The sequence below is a fragment of the Gambusia affinis genome, linkage group LG03, assembly GCF_019740435.1.
Source record: "Gambusia affinis linkage group LG03, SWU_Gaff_1.0, whole genome shotgun sequence".
NCBI lineage: Eukaryota > Metazoa > Chordata > Actinopteri > Cyprinodontiformes > Poeciliidae > Gambusia > Gambusia affinis.
Window position 1 is genome coordinate 14513649 of NC_057870.1, and position 15376 is coordinate 14529024.

Consider the following 15376-nt stretch of genomic DNA (forward strand, 5'->3'; position numbering starts at 1 on the left):
ATAAAACAAAATTATTGCCGCTCATTACTAATCTAAGGCACTACGTTCTTTCCATGAGGCTGAAACGATTCCCTTACTTGATGCTGGGGCGGAACTGTGGTCGAGCCCTTCCAGACACTTCCCTCAACCTGCTCATGATGCCTGGAGGAAGGCGGATACGGGGCAGGTCAAAGTAGGACCCGGGCATGAGGCCCGGAGGCGGGATAAGAACATCAGAGGGGTAGGTAAACTCCCGGTCCTCCTCAATAGTGAGTGGCAGTGGTGAGGGGCTGGGCGTGAGAGCTGGAGAAATGGCACCATTTGCTTCCACCTGCCATTGGCATCTAACATAATAAAAAAAAAGAAAAGTCTGTAAGTATCGCATATCTCCACCAAACATTCCTTTGGCAGTATTACTTCAATCGGTAAATGGAGGACATTTTTAGAAATATTTCTGCATAGCTGCATCACCTTTGCAAAAGCTTTGAGCACAACAAATCTTGGCAGGCTTCTTCTTCTCTCGTCACTTCTGGCCCGTTGTAAAGAATGCGGAGCATTGAGCAGGCCAGCACTGACAGGCCCAGTGCAAGATCTGCAAGAAAGGGGAGGCCTCCAGAGACATCCTCAGAGGACTCCTGTTGAACAAGAACAAACGGTGTGCTCAGGGTTGGCATTCGCACTCCCAGTGTGAATAATCAGCTGGGAATATAGAGGAGTAATAAGTACTTCCACTTGTTACCTGAGCTCTGACTGTACAGGCGAACCCCCACATGGCTTTATCAGGAGTGTTGTGTTCACGGCCACTTCTCATTTCAAAGGAAAATGTGACAGTATCGCCTTCAACCTGAATAGGATAAACAGCAAAAAATACAAACTATTAAAACACTACGGCGCTAATACAGGCTCACTATGTAGCTGTGATTCAGATTCCAGGTTACCTTTACAAGATCTTTAGGCCAACCTGTTCCTAAGACACTGCGACTTCCATACCCCAGAGTGTTTCCTCCATACTCTGTGACTTTACGACTGTTGGTGTTGGGACCAGCATAGATAACCAGCTAAAATATACAACACACTGAATGTTTAAACAGACTACTGTTGCAATCAACTGCACAAAATATGTGCAGAAGTCTCAAAGAATGAGGATTACTTATACGTACAGTTGTCACAGTTATTACCTTGTCATAATCATACTGCGAGGAGCAGCGGGCATCGAAGCGCAGGTACAGGCAGCGAGCTCCCAGGATGTGTACCGTCTCCTTAAACTTGTAATTATCCCTCACAGGGTGCATCGTCTCGACCGTTTTCCCAGCAGCCCACGGAGCAGGGATCTTTAGTCCAGTCAAGAACCCGGCCTCTTCTCGTTCATCAAGAATTCTTATTTGAATGACACAAATAATCAAGAGTGTTCAGAAAGCTTTATGACATAAACTGGTCGTATCATTTAGTTAGAGTGGACGGCAAAAGCATTCATCCTTCTTGAATGTTTTGCCATGTTGAAAGATCACAACCACAACCCTACACATACTTTTGTGGGAGCTTCTGTGGCAGCATAAATGATTACTTATGAAGTGGAGAAAAACTAAATCAAACATGGTTTTCGAACTCAAAAATTTCACAAATAAAAAAATCTACACTATAGAGTCTTTGTATTCATCCATTTTGAGTACGTATAGTCACCTTTTGCTTCTGTTACATTTGCTTGAAGTATGTTTCCATCAGCTTTTTACTGAAGTTTTACCCATTCTTGTATTCAAATGATCATTTTACAATAATTCAAATGATCAAAAATTTGTGAGTCCTTCTTCCTTTTCACCACAACTCATAACAAAGTAGGACTTTCTTTCAACAATTTATTTTTTCCTTGAAACACTTTCATAATGGTCAGATTTGTGGAGTACTTGGCTATCCTGTCAACACATTTATTAATTAGGTAACTTCTAAAGAGAAAACACAAATCCACACTTTAATGAAAACCAAGTTTTATTTTCTTTCGACTTCATGATTGTGCACCACTTTGTGATGGTATATCACCTAAAATCCTATTAAAATATTTTGCATTTGTGTTTGTAATGAAATACAATAAAAAGAGGTTCAACGGCTATGAATACATTTGATGTAACATTTACAAAAAAAAAAACAATGTAATGTTAATTATTTTTTATAATAGTTCCACTGTGGAAAACTCACTTGTCATCAGCAGTACATGCCTTAGCCCCCTGCCCAAGAGAGCCACTGACAGGTAGAGGATCCTCAGTGAAAAGGAGAGACTGAGTCTTAAGCAACAAGGCAGTCTAAATAAATTGAAATAAATAAATTAGCATTCCTCTTACCTTTCATCATATATAATAAAATATTTCTAGAAGACTGGCCATACTGACCTGGCTGGTATAAAGCACTAGCTGCACCAACTGGGGCATGAGGGCATCAGCAAGGGTGAGCGTCTGCAAGGTGGGATGCATCAGAGAGGTGAGTAACACTGGTAAAAGGTGCCCAAGCATGGTTGCCTTGGTCACCTGCTCCAATCCCTTCAACCTGAACAAGGAAGGGAAAGAAGAGAAAATGTAACTGCATGAAAAAGTAAAAAAATAAAATACATTAAATAATAATAATAATAATAATAATAATAATAATAATAATAATAATAATAATAATAATAATAATAATAATAATAATAATAATAATAATAATAAAAGAAGTAAAAAATATATATTTTACAAAAAAATCTCCGAAAGGTATTTTTATAACTTGCTATGACAGATAATTTATCACGTATGGCTTGTTTAGAAAAAGAAATACCTTGACTCATGTTTTACTAAAATGTGTTTTATGATAAAATGGCTAAACAAAAAGGTGGAGCGATAAAGTGTGCTAATCTTTACACACTACAAAAAATAAGGTTCACTGGGAAACTGACTTTTTCCATTCCACTCAATCTTGTTTAATAATGACTGATATTTCTCCTACATAGTACATAGTAAAGCGTTGACTATGCTCCTAATATAAATAATTAATGAGATTAAGAGAAATAAGTACAAATCTGTACTGGCCAAAAGATTCTGACAAGTACATCTCTATACAGTTGAAAAAGATGCAGATAAAAACTCACCTGGTCTCTCTGTCAGAGATGTCACTGTTAATCAGAGCAGTGGTCACCTGCTGCAGGGTCTCCAATACTTCATCACAACCCACCAGGATTTTGGTTGCTAGAGACAAGATGCTGCTCTGCAGCTCCTGAGGACAACACAGAATAGGCCCAGACTTACGTAACACTGCATCAACATTTTTCAATAAACCACAAAATCCCATTTCATCCATTTTTGTTTATTGTAAAATCTCCATATTGGAATTTTTTTCCCCAATACTACACCTCTATCAACTCCTTTGAACCCCCTGAATTCTGATTTTAAAATAGAAGGCGTGCACAGAATCACCAAAACACCATTATTTCTAGAAAAGGTCATTTGGGTCAAAATGTAGCTTACGTTGAATACCATGAAATGCTACATTAAACATGTGCACTGCACAACCTTTTAAGTAGCATCCATACCAAGTTTAATCTTCCACTGCATTATATCATTGCTTGATTTCTCAAAGACACACAAAGATTGAACAGTGGTAGGGGTAGTTAAAGGGGATGTTTACCTGTACCTTCATTGTTTCCCCTTGCAGGGAGCTATCACTGTCATCACTTTCATCTGGACGGATAAGAATGGTGTTACTGAGGAGGTGATTTTGAACAGCCATGAGGTAACGCAAACAAGGTGACACCACCTTAAAATAAAAAAAAAAGAGAAGAGTGAAAACCATCGGTAGATTGTGAGATGGTAAACTTTAACAGAATGTGATTTGTCTGCATAGTTGACATTTAAGAGCTGCTGAACAGAGTTTTCATACTGGTACAGTGGAGAGAAGCTTCTGGAAGTCATCTCTGGCAACAGTCTGACATTTAGTGATGACGAGGCAGGATTCGCGGACAACTGTCTTGAGGACATAATGCAGAAGCTCATCGTTTAGTCTGAAAAAGACAAGTAATTGAAACATTTTGAATGTGAAGATTTCTATGAGAACACAGAAATGTGACTTGTAACTGAAAGTGCATTTTGTTGAGTAGGAGCCACCATTTACCTGTAGTGGTCATCATCTTCACTCCCAAACCTATTCTTCTGTAGTTGTTCAGCCAAGTTGGTAAGAATTACATCACGAAGTTGAGACAAGCCACTGTTTCTTTCACCTGAATATTCCCCATAAAAAAGTTAGACTTGATGCCATCATACACCATTAAAACCACTACTTAATTATTTATTTTTTCCAAAAAAACAGTCACCTTCAGTTAAAACGAGTTTCAGTAATTTATTCAGTTCCATCTCTCCTTGATACAAAGTGTTCAGGCCTGAGCTACATATGCAGAAAACAAGTAGAAGGGTTAGAAAAAAAGATGTCAATAATCATTGAAATGAGGTGTGTGACATACCTGATAGCCAAACACACTTCTCTCTGTATCTCAGTTCCTATCTGATCCACTGGAGCCATGAGCAACTGCCACAGGAGCAGGCCAGATCGACGCACACTCTCTCTATCCTGCTCCGACTGGGGATTGAAGAACCTGAAAACCACCTGGATAAGACAACCAAACAGATAAATGGCTCACAGACAAAGAACTGGTAGTCCTCTTATCTGTTATGTAATGAAAATGTACAGTCATTTTCCGTGGCGTACCTGGAACACTACCAAAATGCAGCGGATAATGCAGGTATCTCCATTGACCATGGCCTTCTCCATAATGTCACAGATGCTGCCAAAGTGCCGGGCTTCGATGGGATGCTGTTTACCCAGCAGTGCTTCCAGGGGCAGACTGTTGCTGCTGGCTGCCAGCAGGTTCAGCTGGTGGATACACATAGCACCGACATGATGAAGTAGCTGGTTGATCACTTCCCCAGTGGGCACCGTTTCCTCTGTCAAAAAAACAAATTTCGCAATTGAACACAATCCTGAACTAGTTTCGTAAAGATGATGTGGTATTGGGTTACTGCTGTGTCTACCTTTGGGTTCCTTGATGACATGGCTAACACCGAGCCTATGGCACACATGATGAAAGGCTTGGTTCCCAGGGTTGCACCACTGATCTATGTAGTCACTGGAGCATGTCCAGATCAAGTTGTTCAATGCATCGTAGCAGGCACCTTTAAAACAAAGCATCAGAGAAACCGATGTAATGACACACTAATGTAACAACTTAACTCATGAATGGGATCGTTTGAACCCACCTAGCCCTGCTACCTGGGCTCCCCTGCCAAGAGAACTGCCAGGAGAATCAATGAGGTCAGCGCGGCTGCTGAATTGGCCATCAGCCAAGTTGAAGACCAGGCTGGAGGCTAAAACTAAAATGAAAAACAGAACATGTCATGCTAACTGACAACAACTTAAGCAAGCTAGTGTTTTCAGTAACATGTACAAGAGGCAGCAAAGCTTAAAAGTACTGCAAAAGCCAATCAAGCATAACATTATGAAAACCTGCCTAGGAGTGGGTTGGTCCCCTTTTGCCATCAAAAAACCTGAAATAGTCTCCACTAGACCACTGAATGTGTGCTCTGCTGTCTGGAACCAATATACTAGGAGTGGGTTATTCAATTCCTATAAGTTAACAATAAGCAAATACCATAAACTTGTTGCGGAAAAAAAAAGCATTTCTGAATATTTTTTGCCTTCCTGCAGGGCCTATCATTCTGCTACCGGACTACGAAAATTCGAGGATACCACTACTATGAAAGGGTGTGCATGACCTACAGCTGTAGTTAGGTAGGCAGTGCATTTCAAAGTAACATGGACGGCAAGACCCAAGTTTCCCCAGCAGAACTTTCTCCAAAGAATCACACTGCCTTGTTCCCATAGTGTATTGTCAAGTCATGAGTACCTCAGGTAAGCAACTAACATTTTGTGCAATGCGTGTATGTGTAATGTGTCCCACCCAATGATGTATTATCCACTTTGTCTATCAGTGGTCATAACATTATGCTTGATTAGTATTTGTGTGAATGTTTGAATTTAATAATATATATTGATAAAAACTTTAAAAAGTATCTCTGCATTTCTGAAAAAAATAAAATAAAATACTAATAATAACTCAAATTGAGGTTTTGTGCTTACTTTTTAGAGAAGACAGGCTGCTGGTGCCTCCGAATAGGGAACGAGTGGCAGAACTCCCAGACACACCGGGAGGAGAAACAAGCATTACTAGGTAGGTGCCACACACGTACATTGGGGTCTTTCTCAGCGTCTTCAGAGGGAGTCCACAACTAGTGTTTACAGCTGCAGAAGAATTAGATGCCAATGTGTCACAGGGAATAAAAAATTATTAAAACTAAATGTTACATCATTTGTTATGTATTAGACAACTGTAGTAGATTATCTGCTTTACCTGACTGTTCCTCTTTGACAGTGTTGGTGATTGCAGAGCCTGTGAGAGCAGCCAGTGTGGCAGAATGGGAGGCCCGGAAGCGTGACATTCGACTCAAGAGAAGTTCATTCAAGCACTTGGAAGACTCGCCCTCTTTGCGAGTTAGAATAACTCTCTCTTGCAAGATGTCTGCAACACACAACCCTGTCTGTGTCTGTGCCATGGAGAGGATAAAGAACACCAACATGAATTGAAGAAGAAAAAAAAATGAAACAACTCAGATTATACTGCAGGGTATAGACCTCACCGACAGATGAAAAACATCCATGAAGACAGAGTGGCCTTTCTGCGTCTTTTCGTTGAGACTTGCTGGGGACCAGACCCAGTACAGGTAAGTTCCATCTGAGCAGAGATGCAGCGTGGTCATGCTGCTGCCCACAGGGAAGTGATGGGCTGGCATGGGCACAATCTGGCACACCTGCGCATATAACAAAAAAATTAACAATAGAATGGTATCAGATACATCTAGGATTTTCTATTTTTTTATACTACTCTCCATCTTTTATCTTCAGCGTGGTCATTCACAAAATACATTCATGGCAAACAGATACTGTAAATTATATTAATATGTTTTTACTACTGCAAAACAAAACATTACAATTACAGCACGTGTTCAACACATTTAGAAATTTGCTTAGCAATAGGCTGAAAGTAGGCAGTACCTGTAGAGTGAAAGGATCAACAACCTGGCACAGCTGATGAGGCTTGGCATCAAAGGAAGAAGGACGGTGGAGGAGACGGCCGCTGCTGAACACAACCCAGCCAGGCTCCAACTCTTCATTTCGACAATACACAAAACCCCTGCGCAAACATGTTACTATTTATACTAATATTTTACCGTAGTGATACAATATTCGAGTAAGTTGAAAAAGCTTAATACACGTTATATAGATGTGATAACAAAACTAAAGATTTTGGGGGGGGTTTTGGAACTTTAGGAGCCTTTAGTGACAGCTACCAGGAAGGAAATGGGAAGAGAGAGAACAGGGGGAACACATGCAACAATGGTTTAAGGGTCAGAAATCAAACCCAGGACGAATACTTCGAGGACCAAAGCCTTTTTATGTGGGACACCCACTCTACTGCTACACTATGAAGCAAATCCTGAACATTTATTACTGCACATTTAGTGATTTTTTTCATTCTTAGTACCGGTATGTTTTGCTTTGAAAGAACCCATCTAGAAAAACACAAACATAGGATGGTTTTACAGTTCTAAAAATAAACTACCTTGCTTTTTTTCCCCATTTTTGCCACAAATAAAATGAGTTTATCTTCATTGCTATCACATCATTGCCCTCACATCCTTCAAATGTGAGAGTATTTTTGTCACGGTGGCAAGTGCCATTTAAGTCTTCTGCATCAGTCTATTTTCTGTTATTACTTTCAGAAAACTAATAATTCTACATTCAGTCAGGCACAGCACACTTTTAATTTGGTTTATTCTTTGCGGCCTGGTGTAAGTGACAGCAGAGTTAACTCAAAAATAAAAACTGAAAATATTGGTGTCTCTGCAATGACTGTCAACTTTTGTTCCTACTTTAACCTGCTGATAGCTGTGATAGATCCCAGCAAAAGCTCTCAAAATTAAACTGGTACCAAAAATGAACAAATAAGTCACTAAAATTCAGTTTAAAGATTTACGTCACACTTTATTTACGTGTACAGTCAATGTGACTAATTTGACAGACAACCACTTCATTTAATAAGAACCAATTGTGGCAAAGTATCGACTGTGCTCTTGAGAAAGGTGTCAGTGAGCTATCTGTCAGGCTGTATCATGCTGGTAACAGCTACAATAGACGAGTGAACAGCATGAGTTGATAATAGTCAGCCCTGCTGCAAGACTGCGGCAGTGAAGTTTATTGCAATTATTCCCTACTGTGAGGTTTAAAACGAACATTGTGGCCTTGTCTCTTTGCATCTCAAGTTAGTTTTCTCAGACTGAATCAATCAACAACTTGATTCAGTAGTTCCAGAATAATATTAGACTACTTGCTTGTTTTATGCTTCCCCAGTATTTTGGCTGGAAGTTTGCTAATGGCTCTTTGAGCTCCAAACACATACCAGAGAAAAGAAGTCTTAACTTGCTACAACAGCAAGCTCATTAAAATTAATTAACTTTTGACTGTGCACTTTACATAGGGGTCTATAAAACATCCAGGCCACAACACTGCCTTCACTGATGGATAAGTGAATATGTTGCTGTAGATGAAAATATGCAGTGGAATGAGTGTCACATTACCTCAATGTTCCATGTAAACCAGAGCCAAGCTTGCTTAGCCCTCTCCCAGAAGAATTAGTGGTATACAGATATAGACCATCTGTGGCTAGACAGCGCCCCAGGTCTGTGTCTGCAAGACAAGAAGGAAACAACGGGAATGAAAAGGGGCATTACTGATCAATCCGTACATATATCACAAATATACAATAGAGACTGCATTTTAAAATATCGTGTCTTTTAAAAAAAAAATAACACTAAAAATCTGAAAACTGAAGAACTATGCGATTAGCAGCTCTTTTTCACACATATTGTGTAATGTTACCTCTGGTTCTAATGCAAAAAAATCATTATCAATCATAGAATGGCTTCCTAAGGCCCTTTTAGGGATTTCACCATATTTCCAGTAATGCAGAGAAGCACAGCTCTTATAACAACCATGTTGTAAAGACAGTTCAACTTTTGATTTATTCAGATAGAAAGAAAAAAAAAAACACTCTATAGTATATATATATATAAGGAGAAATTGGAATTGGCTACCATCTGTATCGGCAGACCAAAAATTCAAAACTACAAGGGGCCAGAAAATGGCCACAAAATTATATTTACCTTTACTTTCTGCTCCTCCAGTGGAATTGTCAGGAGTGGGTAGCATGTCCTCAAAGCCCCAAGACACACTGTGCTTACCCCCTAAGAGGCAGGATGGGGACCCCGGGCCTCCTTCAAGGACCAGAAGTCTTGTGCAGGAGAGGTTATGCAGTGGTTACATTTCGATAACTTCATTTTTTTTTTTCAGATAATCTAAATGGCTTCCCCCTACCTGTAAAGGACATCTGACACAGGAAGATGGCCCAAGTCTTTTTGTTTTTGCAGCAGATGAACCGTGTGAATGAAGGTCTTCAAAGAGCCCCTGCAAGGTAGTTCGATATAAATATCAGGACCCAACATGAAACACAAGGGAATGAGCAATGCAGAATACTTTTCAATCCTTTGCATATCTTGTTTTATTTTGTATTTTTTCTAATATAAAAAAGATGTTATAGTCCACTATTAATCTCATCAGTGCTGAATGTGTAAACCTGCTTTATGCTTTGTGATTAACAATAACTACACAGACCTAACCGAACACAAGCATGTAATTCATCAAACTATTAGAACATCTACGCAAAGATAGCAACTTCAGTGTTTGCAACTGCAACATTACATTACTATAAACAAAAGTATATCTTATGATAACGTGTTTACAATTATCTTTGCTATTATCTTTTATCGTTAAAATGATCTTTACTATGATGTGTGTACAGCAGCGGGGGACAAAACTACAATATTTGATTTGTATGTGCAACAACACAGCATTTGGCCAAACACCTACAAAACCAGCTTCTTAAAAAAGGTCCACTCTGGCATATGCTTATGATTCTGAATTAAAATGTTGACATCTTGCAATGCAAAAAGCTCATTCACCACATAGCAGTGAAGTCCATGTGGTTACCTAACCCTCATATATTAGTGACTTCCTAACCAGAGATCAGGAAGAGTAAAGGTGATTGTCCTTTGATTAGCGCCAACTCAGGATAAATAAAGGGAGCATAGCTGGATGGTTCCACACAACAAAAAAACAGACACTAAATAGCTCTCAACCTCAGCTGAGGCTAAACAAAAAGTGGATCATTCTGGTTTTGAGAGGCTTATGTTTTTTGTCACCAACTATTGCAAAGAGTTTAGACACAAATGTAAACAGCACAAGCTGTTCTTTAGAGTAAATAAAATTTTTAAAAAATAACATACATGAATCACATTTACTGTTGGGTTTTTTATACAATACTAATCAAAACTACAGCAATGGGAAAAACTATTTAGGTGTTAATCAGTATTAGAGGTCAGCCGACAGAGCATGTTGCAGGATACAAAGAGCTTTCATTCTGAACACTGGTCCGTATTCGCAGGGAGCAGAAAAGTGTGCTGATACCAAAAATACCTTACCATAAACTAGGACATGGTTAAGCCTAATTTAACCTTTCCTCTCATATTTTCAAAAGCAAGGAAAAATGTATGAATTGTTTTGTTTTTTTAAACCTTAATCAAGAGTTTTCATTCATCCAGCATTTGCAATGGAAAGGAACTGATCAGATTAAGTTACGTGCTAATTTTACAAAATGTTGCTAATAATAACCAACTTTTTTCAAAGTGAAGTTAATGATAGGCTTCTACAACTAAGGAAGTTTAAATAACTTACTAAGTAATATTAAATTGTGCTCATGGAGAAGCAGCTTTCAGTTTTAATGCTCCTCTAACCTGGAACAAACGTCCAGAAAACTGGAAAACAGTCGGAACACTAAGTTCCTTTAAATCAAGGCTAAAAACACACTTGTTTAGAGTTGCCTTTGATTCATAATAACTAGAACATCGACCAATATATTTGATGATTTTGATGATGGAATTTGACGAAATGTAATGACTATTAAAGTTTCATAATTTGTTGGGAGTGTTTTGTCTTTATGGTGTAAAGGACTTTGAACTGCCTTGTTGCTGACATGTGTTACACAAATAATATCAAATAAACCTTCAGATTATGTTGTTCAACCTATGTTGACACAAGCCATCAGAAAGATGGAAAGAAATGTGGCCTCAAGACCACAAGGACAGATGTTGTTGACTCACCTGGCGCATGCAAGGGCCACAAGTGCAGCAGCCGCATTTTCCCGCTGTCTCTGTGTGTGAAGAATCTGTGAGCGAGCCTTAGGCTGAGCCTGGCCAGACTCCTGGGGCTCATCTTCAAGCCAGGAGCACAACAAGCCCTCCAGGCCATTGAGACAGTCTGAAGGTTCTTTGCTGAGGCTGAGCGGCTGGCAGTCCCGGAGGCAGGCTAGCAGTACTTCTGCCGTCACCCCGCAGAGTGCTGGGTCGCTGCGAGTCTGGGACTGCAGCAGGGGGAAGACGAGCAGTAGGGCGACACGGGAAGTAAAAGGAGCTTGCTCAGGTTGCTGGAGGAGACCTTGCCTTTTGAGTAAGGCCAGGGTCTCCTCATCAGCCCCTCCCGTCCCCTCACGGTCCTGCTGCTCCTCCAGGGCCAGCTGCCGCTGCGCCGCCCACAGGCCACGCAGAGCGTTGAGACGGTATTCCAGCAGCCGAGCGTATGCATTGCTCTGATTTCCGCAGACGGCACGGAGACGCTCTGCGAGCTCAACGGGGTTCTTTGTCTCAAAAGTAAGAATCTGATGAAGAGAATTAGACTTTAAGTACGATAAGAATGAGAAGATGTAAAGACCTTATGAACTTACATCAAAATAGTAAAAAAAAGAAAAAAAAAAGGAATTATTTGTAAATAAATGTGTGTCAAATTTAAAAATTCTGCATATTTTTGAGTTGTAAAGTTTGCCTCGTCTTCTTTCTTCAAAACTGATATGGTAATGGGGTATTTCTAAGTTCTTTATTTCTATGCAGAAATAAAGAACCTCATTATTATTTATCCTCATTATTTACCGCCGATCACCTCCGAATCCTGTTTATTATTTCACAAAACATTCTTGGCGTCACGAACAAGATTAAGAGGAGACCGCGGTAAATATTTTTAAAAGAAAGAATAAGAAGAATGAGAAAAAGGAAAAGATAGAAGATGAAATAGTTCCCGGCTGTTTTGATAAATAAAAAAATATATTTTATTTATCAAAAATTTTTCACATGTAGTTGTAAATGCAATTAATGTAACACTGTAGAATTAAGGTAATAAACTGCAAAATGCAATTTTTTCCCCCTGTACAGACTAGAGTGTTGAATCATTTCCAGGAAATAAAGTCTTGTAACTACAGTCCCTTGGTCTAATGGTCAGAGAAAGCAAAGATCATTAGGTATAACATATCAAAAGTGAAACAATGTGCCTCTTGTGCACTTAGGCAGCATTTCACATATTGATTACATTCTGCAGCACACGAATCATAGGCCACAAAAAAAATCCACTTATACCATTTAGCAGGCACAATTTGTATTGATTCAATTTCAGCAGTGCTTCTTATGTTACAGTAATACTCCTTCACTGGATGTTGGCCCTTCTCCACCCTGGTCTGGAAAACACTGCTGTCACTTGTTTTAGGTGTCAGATAAAAATAGTCAGAATTGCAGCACCTACAAAAACGGAACTAAATTACTAAGCGAGCCTTAGAAATGTACACTGGGCCAAGATATGCAGTGAATTTCACAATAATAAAATGAAACAGATAAACCACCTATATATATATTTTTTTTTTTTCCTCCATGAGACACATCATACTGCCATACAGCCTGTTAAAATATGTTGTTCAATGTTTTAACAACAAAGGATCAGGAATGTAGCTTACATGTGAACAGTTTTGAATTGCTGTATCTGTGAGCTGATCAAATATCATACAAATGCATTGTAATTGGCACTGATGTAAACGTAATGCTGCACTGCCCCTTTAACAATGCTCTATATCCAATACATCCACCTCAGACGTATAAACCGTGTTGTATGCTACATGGATATTGAATAATTTAATAGAAGAGATGTCATAAATATATCTGCACAGTGTTGTAAGCCCATGAATTTTCAAAAGAGTGGTGCAAGTACCACCTGCTCTACTTTGGGCTGGCTTTAGTCGAACTAGGATGAAAAATTATTCACAAGTAATGGAAAGCTAACTAACTCAAACAGCTATTAAAATAAGAATCCACCTTAGGCCAAGCTTCAATGTGGTAAAAAAAAATTAATCGCAGTTTTCACCATCATTTTAAACTCACAGCAGCCATAGTGAATTTTGAGGTCCAGGTTGGTGAGAAAACTTCTGTTTCATAAACTCTGACTTGTGATGTTTTTCTTGTTCATCTTTCCTACTTGTAATTTTTATTTGTGGAAATTTCTGTACAAAACATGCAGAAGAAAGAAAAGTTGTTCTTTCTTCTTCTTTGTAACAAAACACAACAAACAGAGCTACTAACAGCTGTATGTTAGTACAGACAGTGCTCAGTCTGACACTAGTATTACATTGAAATTAAGAAAAACAAATGACAAATAGGTTAATTAAATCACAAGTTAGATGACCAATTTCGGGTGGGGGGGGAGGATATGCTATGATTACATGACAGGCTAAATATGTAAAGGGATGAACAGCAAGTTGACAAGATTTGTTGAGTGTACAATGACAAAATGTTAAAATATCATTTTTTTTATGGATTTCAAACTGGACGTGTTATCACAGAAATCCAGTGGCAGCATAATAAAGACCAGACATCAGCTCATAAACATGTGTCATCATGCCCTTCACAATAAGAGAGCCAGCACAAGCTCACGCTTATATATAAAGAAGCTTGCACACTGAAACATGGAGGCCGTAAATATACATTGTTACTGCAGCTAGAAGTTGCAATAGTCATCATTACAAAGTTAGACGAATTTCACCCTATGACAATATCCGGGTTTGATTCTAAAGAAAATCAGGTCGGCATTTTAGCAGACATAATAAACATCTGCATTTATCCATCTACTCTCAACTAAGTAACTAAGTCGCATAGGTATTAGGGGTAAATGTGTATAATACAAGAAAAATGTAAGACATGAAATGAAGACAAAACATCTTTTGTACGTATATTACACTATTATAGGAGACAATAGTCACCATTTAATCTTAAAACTTTATATGGATCCTTTTAAGATTTTACGAAGAACTAACAACTACATAACTTGCTCTTCCTAAAATTTATTGAATTGTAAGATGCTTGGTAAGTTTAATACCAATGTTACACAACGACATTCGCGATTGCGGTAAAGCTTTTACTTTGAAAGCAGCAGGGAAACAGTTGGGCGCTGACAGCGAATCAATAACAAGCAAAGCAGAAAACTTGCAAACGTCGGTACTGCTGTGATCCCTGAGACTGTTTTGCAGCAAACGTAAATCGTTTTACAATATAATAAACTTAAAAGATCTCTCCCCAAACACTCTGCGTGGGAACGGTTCTATTTATAACTATGAGAGAGACGGCTTTCACCTACCTCCTGCTCAGTGTCTCCCTGTTCCGACACTCCGATCTCACTGGGCAGCTCGGCCAGATCCGTGACCCGTATGAGTCCGTCATGGAGAAATATCGTCTCCTCCTTCACCGAAAGCCACTGGGACGAGTCCACAGCCCCGGAGCCCATCACTCTCTCCTCCGACAGTGATGCCGAAAGAGGCAAACATTAAAAATTCAGTGACAAAGTCAGAAACGCCCCAGACAGCCTGCTTACCACCTACAACAACATTACTGTCTTAACTGTCGCAGTCTTATCTGACGGCGGAGTCTGGCGGAGCAGACCGGGGTGCTGGGAGGAACCTAACACACGACAGCGAGCAACCAGCGCCGACAGCCCCGCTCCACACTACATCACTGCCGAGCTAACAGCTGCTTTTGCCTGGTTGCCTTGACTAGCCGGAGCTGAGCTAGCTTACCGTACGGTACCGTTTTAACGTTACCGACCACAGTGGGCGTGACACTCGCGCTAAAGCAGGTTAACGCGTCGCTGTTTGCACAACAGTCCATTCAGGGCCCAAACTGCAACTCTGGCAATCTCATTTCACGTTCAAAACGTCCTCCCAGACAGCTCCGGTCCCGGCCAAGCCGCTGTGTCAGAGCCTGGAGGAGATAACGGGAGTCACCAGGCCATGTTTCCAAGGCCAACTGACGGCTCCCAGCATGCATCGCGCCAGAAGAATAGCTGTCTAGCTGTC

At 39.7% G+C, this 15376-nt stretch overlaps 1 protein-coding gene across 2 annotated transcripts in view; it reads right to left on the reverse strand.

The window, feature by feature from the left end:
* The window catches only part of LOC122827866 (probable E3 ubiquitin-protein ligase HECTD4), a 38223-nt gene extending 22891 nt beyond the window's left edge, over positions 1 to 15332 (reverse strand). Inside the window, exons 1-25 of one of the 2 annotated variants that reach the window (XM_044110949.1) lie at positions 14662 to 15332; positions 11319 to 11872; positions 9478 to 9567; positions 9267 to 9394; positions 8682 to 8790; positions 7099 to 7237; positions 6684 to 6854; positions 6398 to 6590; positions 6127 to 6288; positions 5247 to 5360; positions 5022 to 5162; positions 4699 to 4934; positions 4454 to 4596; positions 4307 to 4377; positions 4108 to 4213; positions 3877 to 3997; positions 3631 to 3753; positions 3089 to 3213; positions 2361 to 2514; positions 2170 to 2273; positions 1158 to 1356; positions 918 to 1037; positions 719 to 823; positions 451 to 614; positions 78 to 323 (exon numbers count right to left, since the gene is read on the reverse strand). In XM_044110949.1, coding sequence (XP_043966884.1) covers positions 78 to 323; positions 451 to 614; positions 719 to 823; positions 918 to 1037; positions 1158 to 1356; positions 2170 to 2273; positions 2361 to 2514; positions 3089 to 3213; positions 3631 to 3753; positions 3877 to 3997; positions 4108 to 4213; positions 4307 to 4377; positions 4454 to 4596; positions 4699 to 4934; positions 5022 to 5162; positions 5247 to 5360; positions 6127 to 6288; positions 6398 to 6590; positions 6684 to 6854; positions 7099 to 7237; positions 8682 to 8790; positions 9267 to 9394; positions 9478 to 9567; positions 11319 to 11872; positions 14662 to 14808 — 3965 coding nt within the window. In that variant the 5' untranslated portion in view covers positions 14809 to 15332. Of the gene's footprint in view, positions 1 to 77; positions 324 to 450; positions 615 to 718; positions 824 to 917; positions 1038 to 1157; positions 1357 to 2169; positions 2274 to 2360; positions 2515 to 3088; positions 3214 to 3624; positions 3754 to 3876; positions 3998 to 4107; positions 4214 to 4306; positions 4378 to 4453; positions 4597 to 4698; positions 4935 to 5021; positions 5163 to 5246; positions 5361 to 6126; positions 6289 to 6397; positions 6591 to 6683; positions 6855 to 7098; positions 7238 to 8681; positions 8791 to 9266; positions 9395 to 9477; positions 9568 to 11318; positions 11873 to 14661 lie in introns of both variants that reach the window. The other variant, XM_044110948.1, reaches the window with a different exon arrangement.
* Positions 15333 to 15376: the final 44 nt, after the last annotated feature.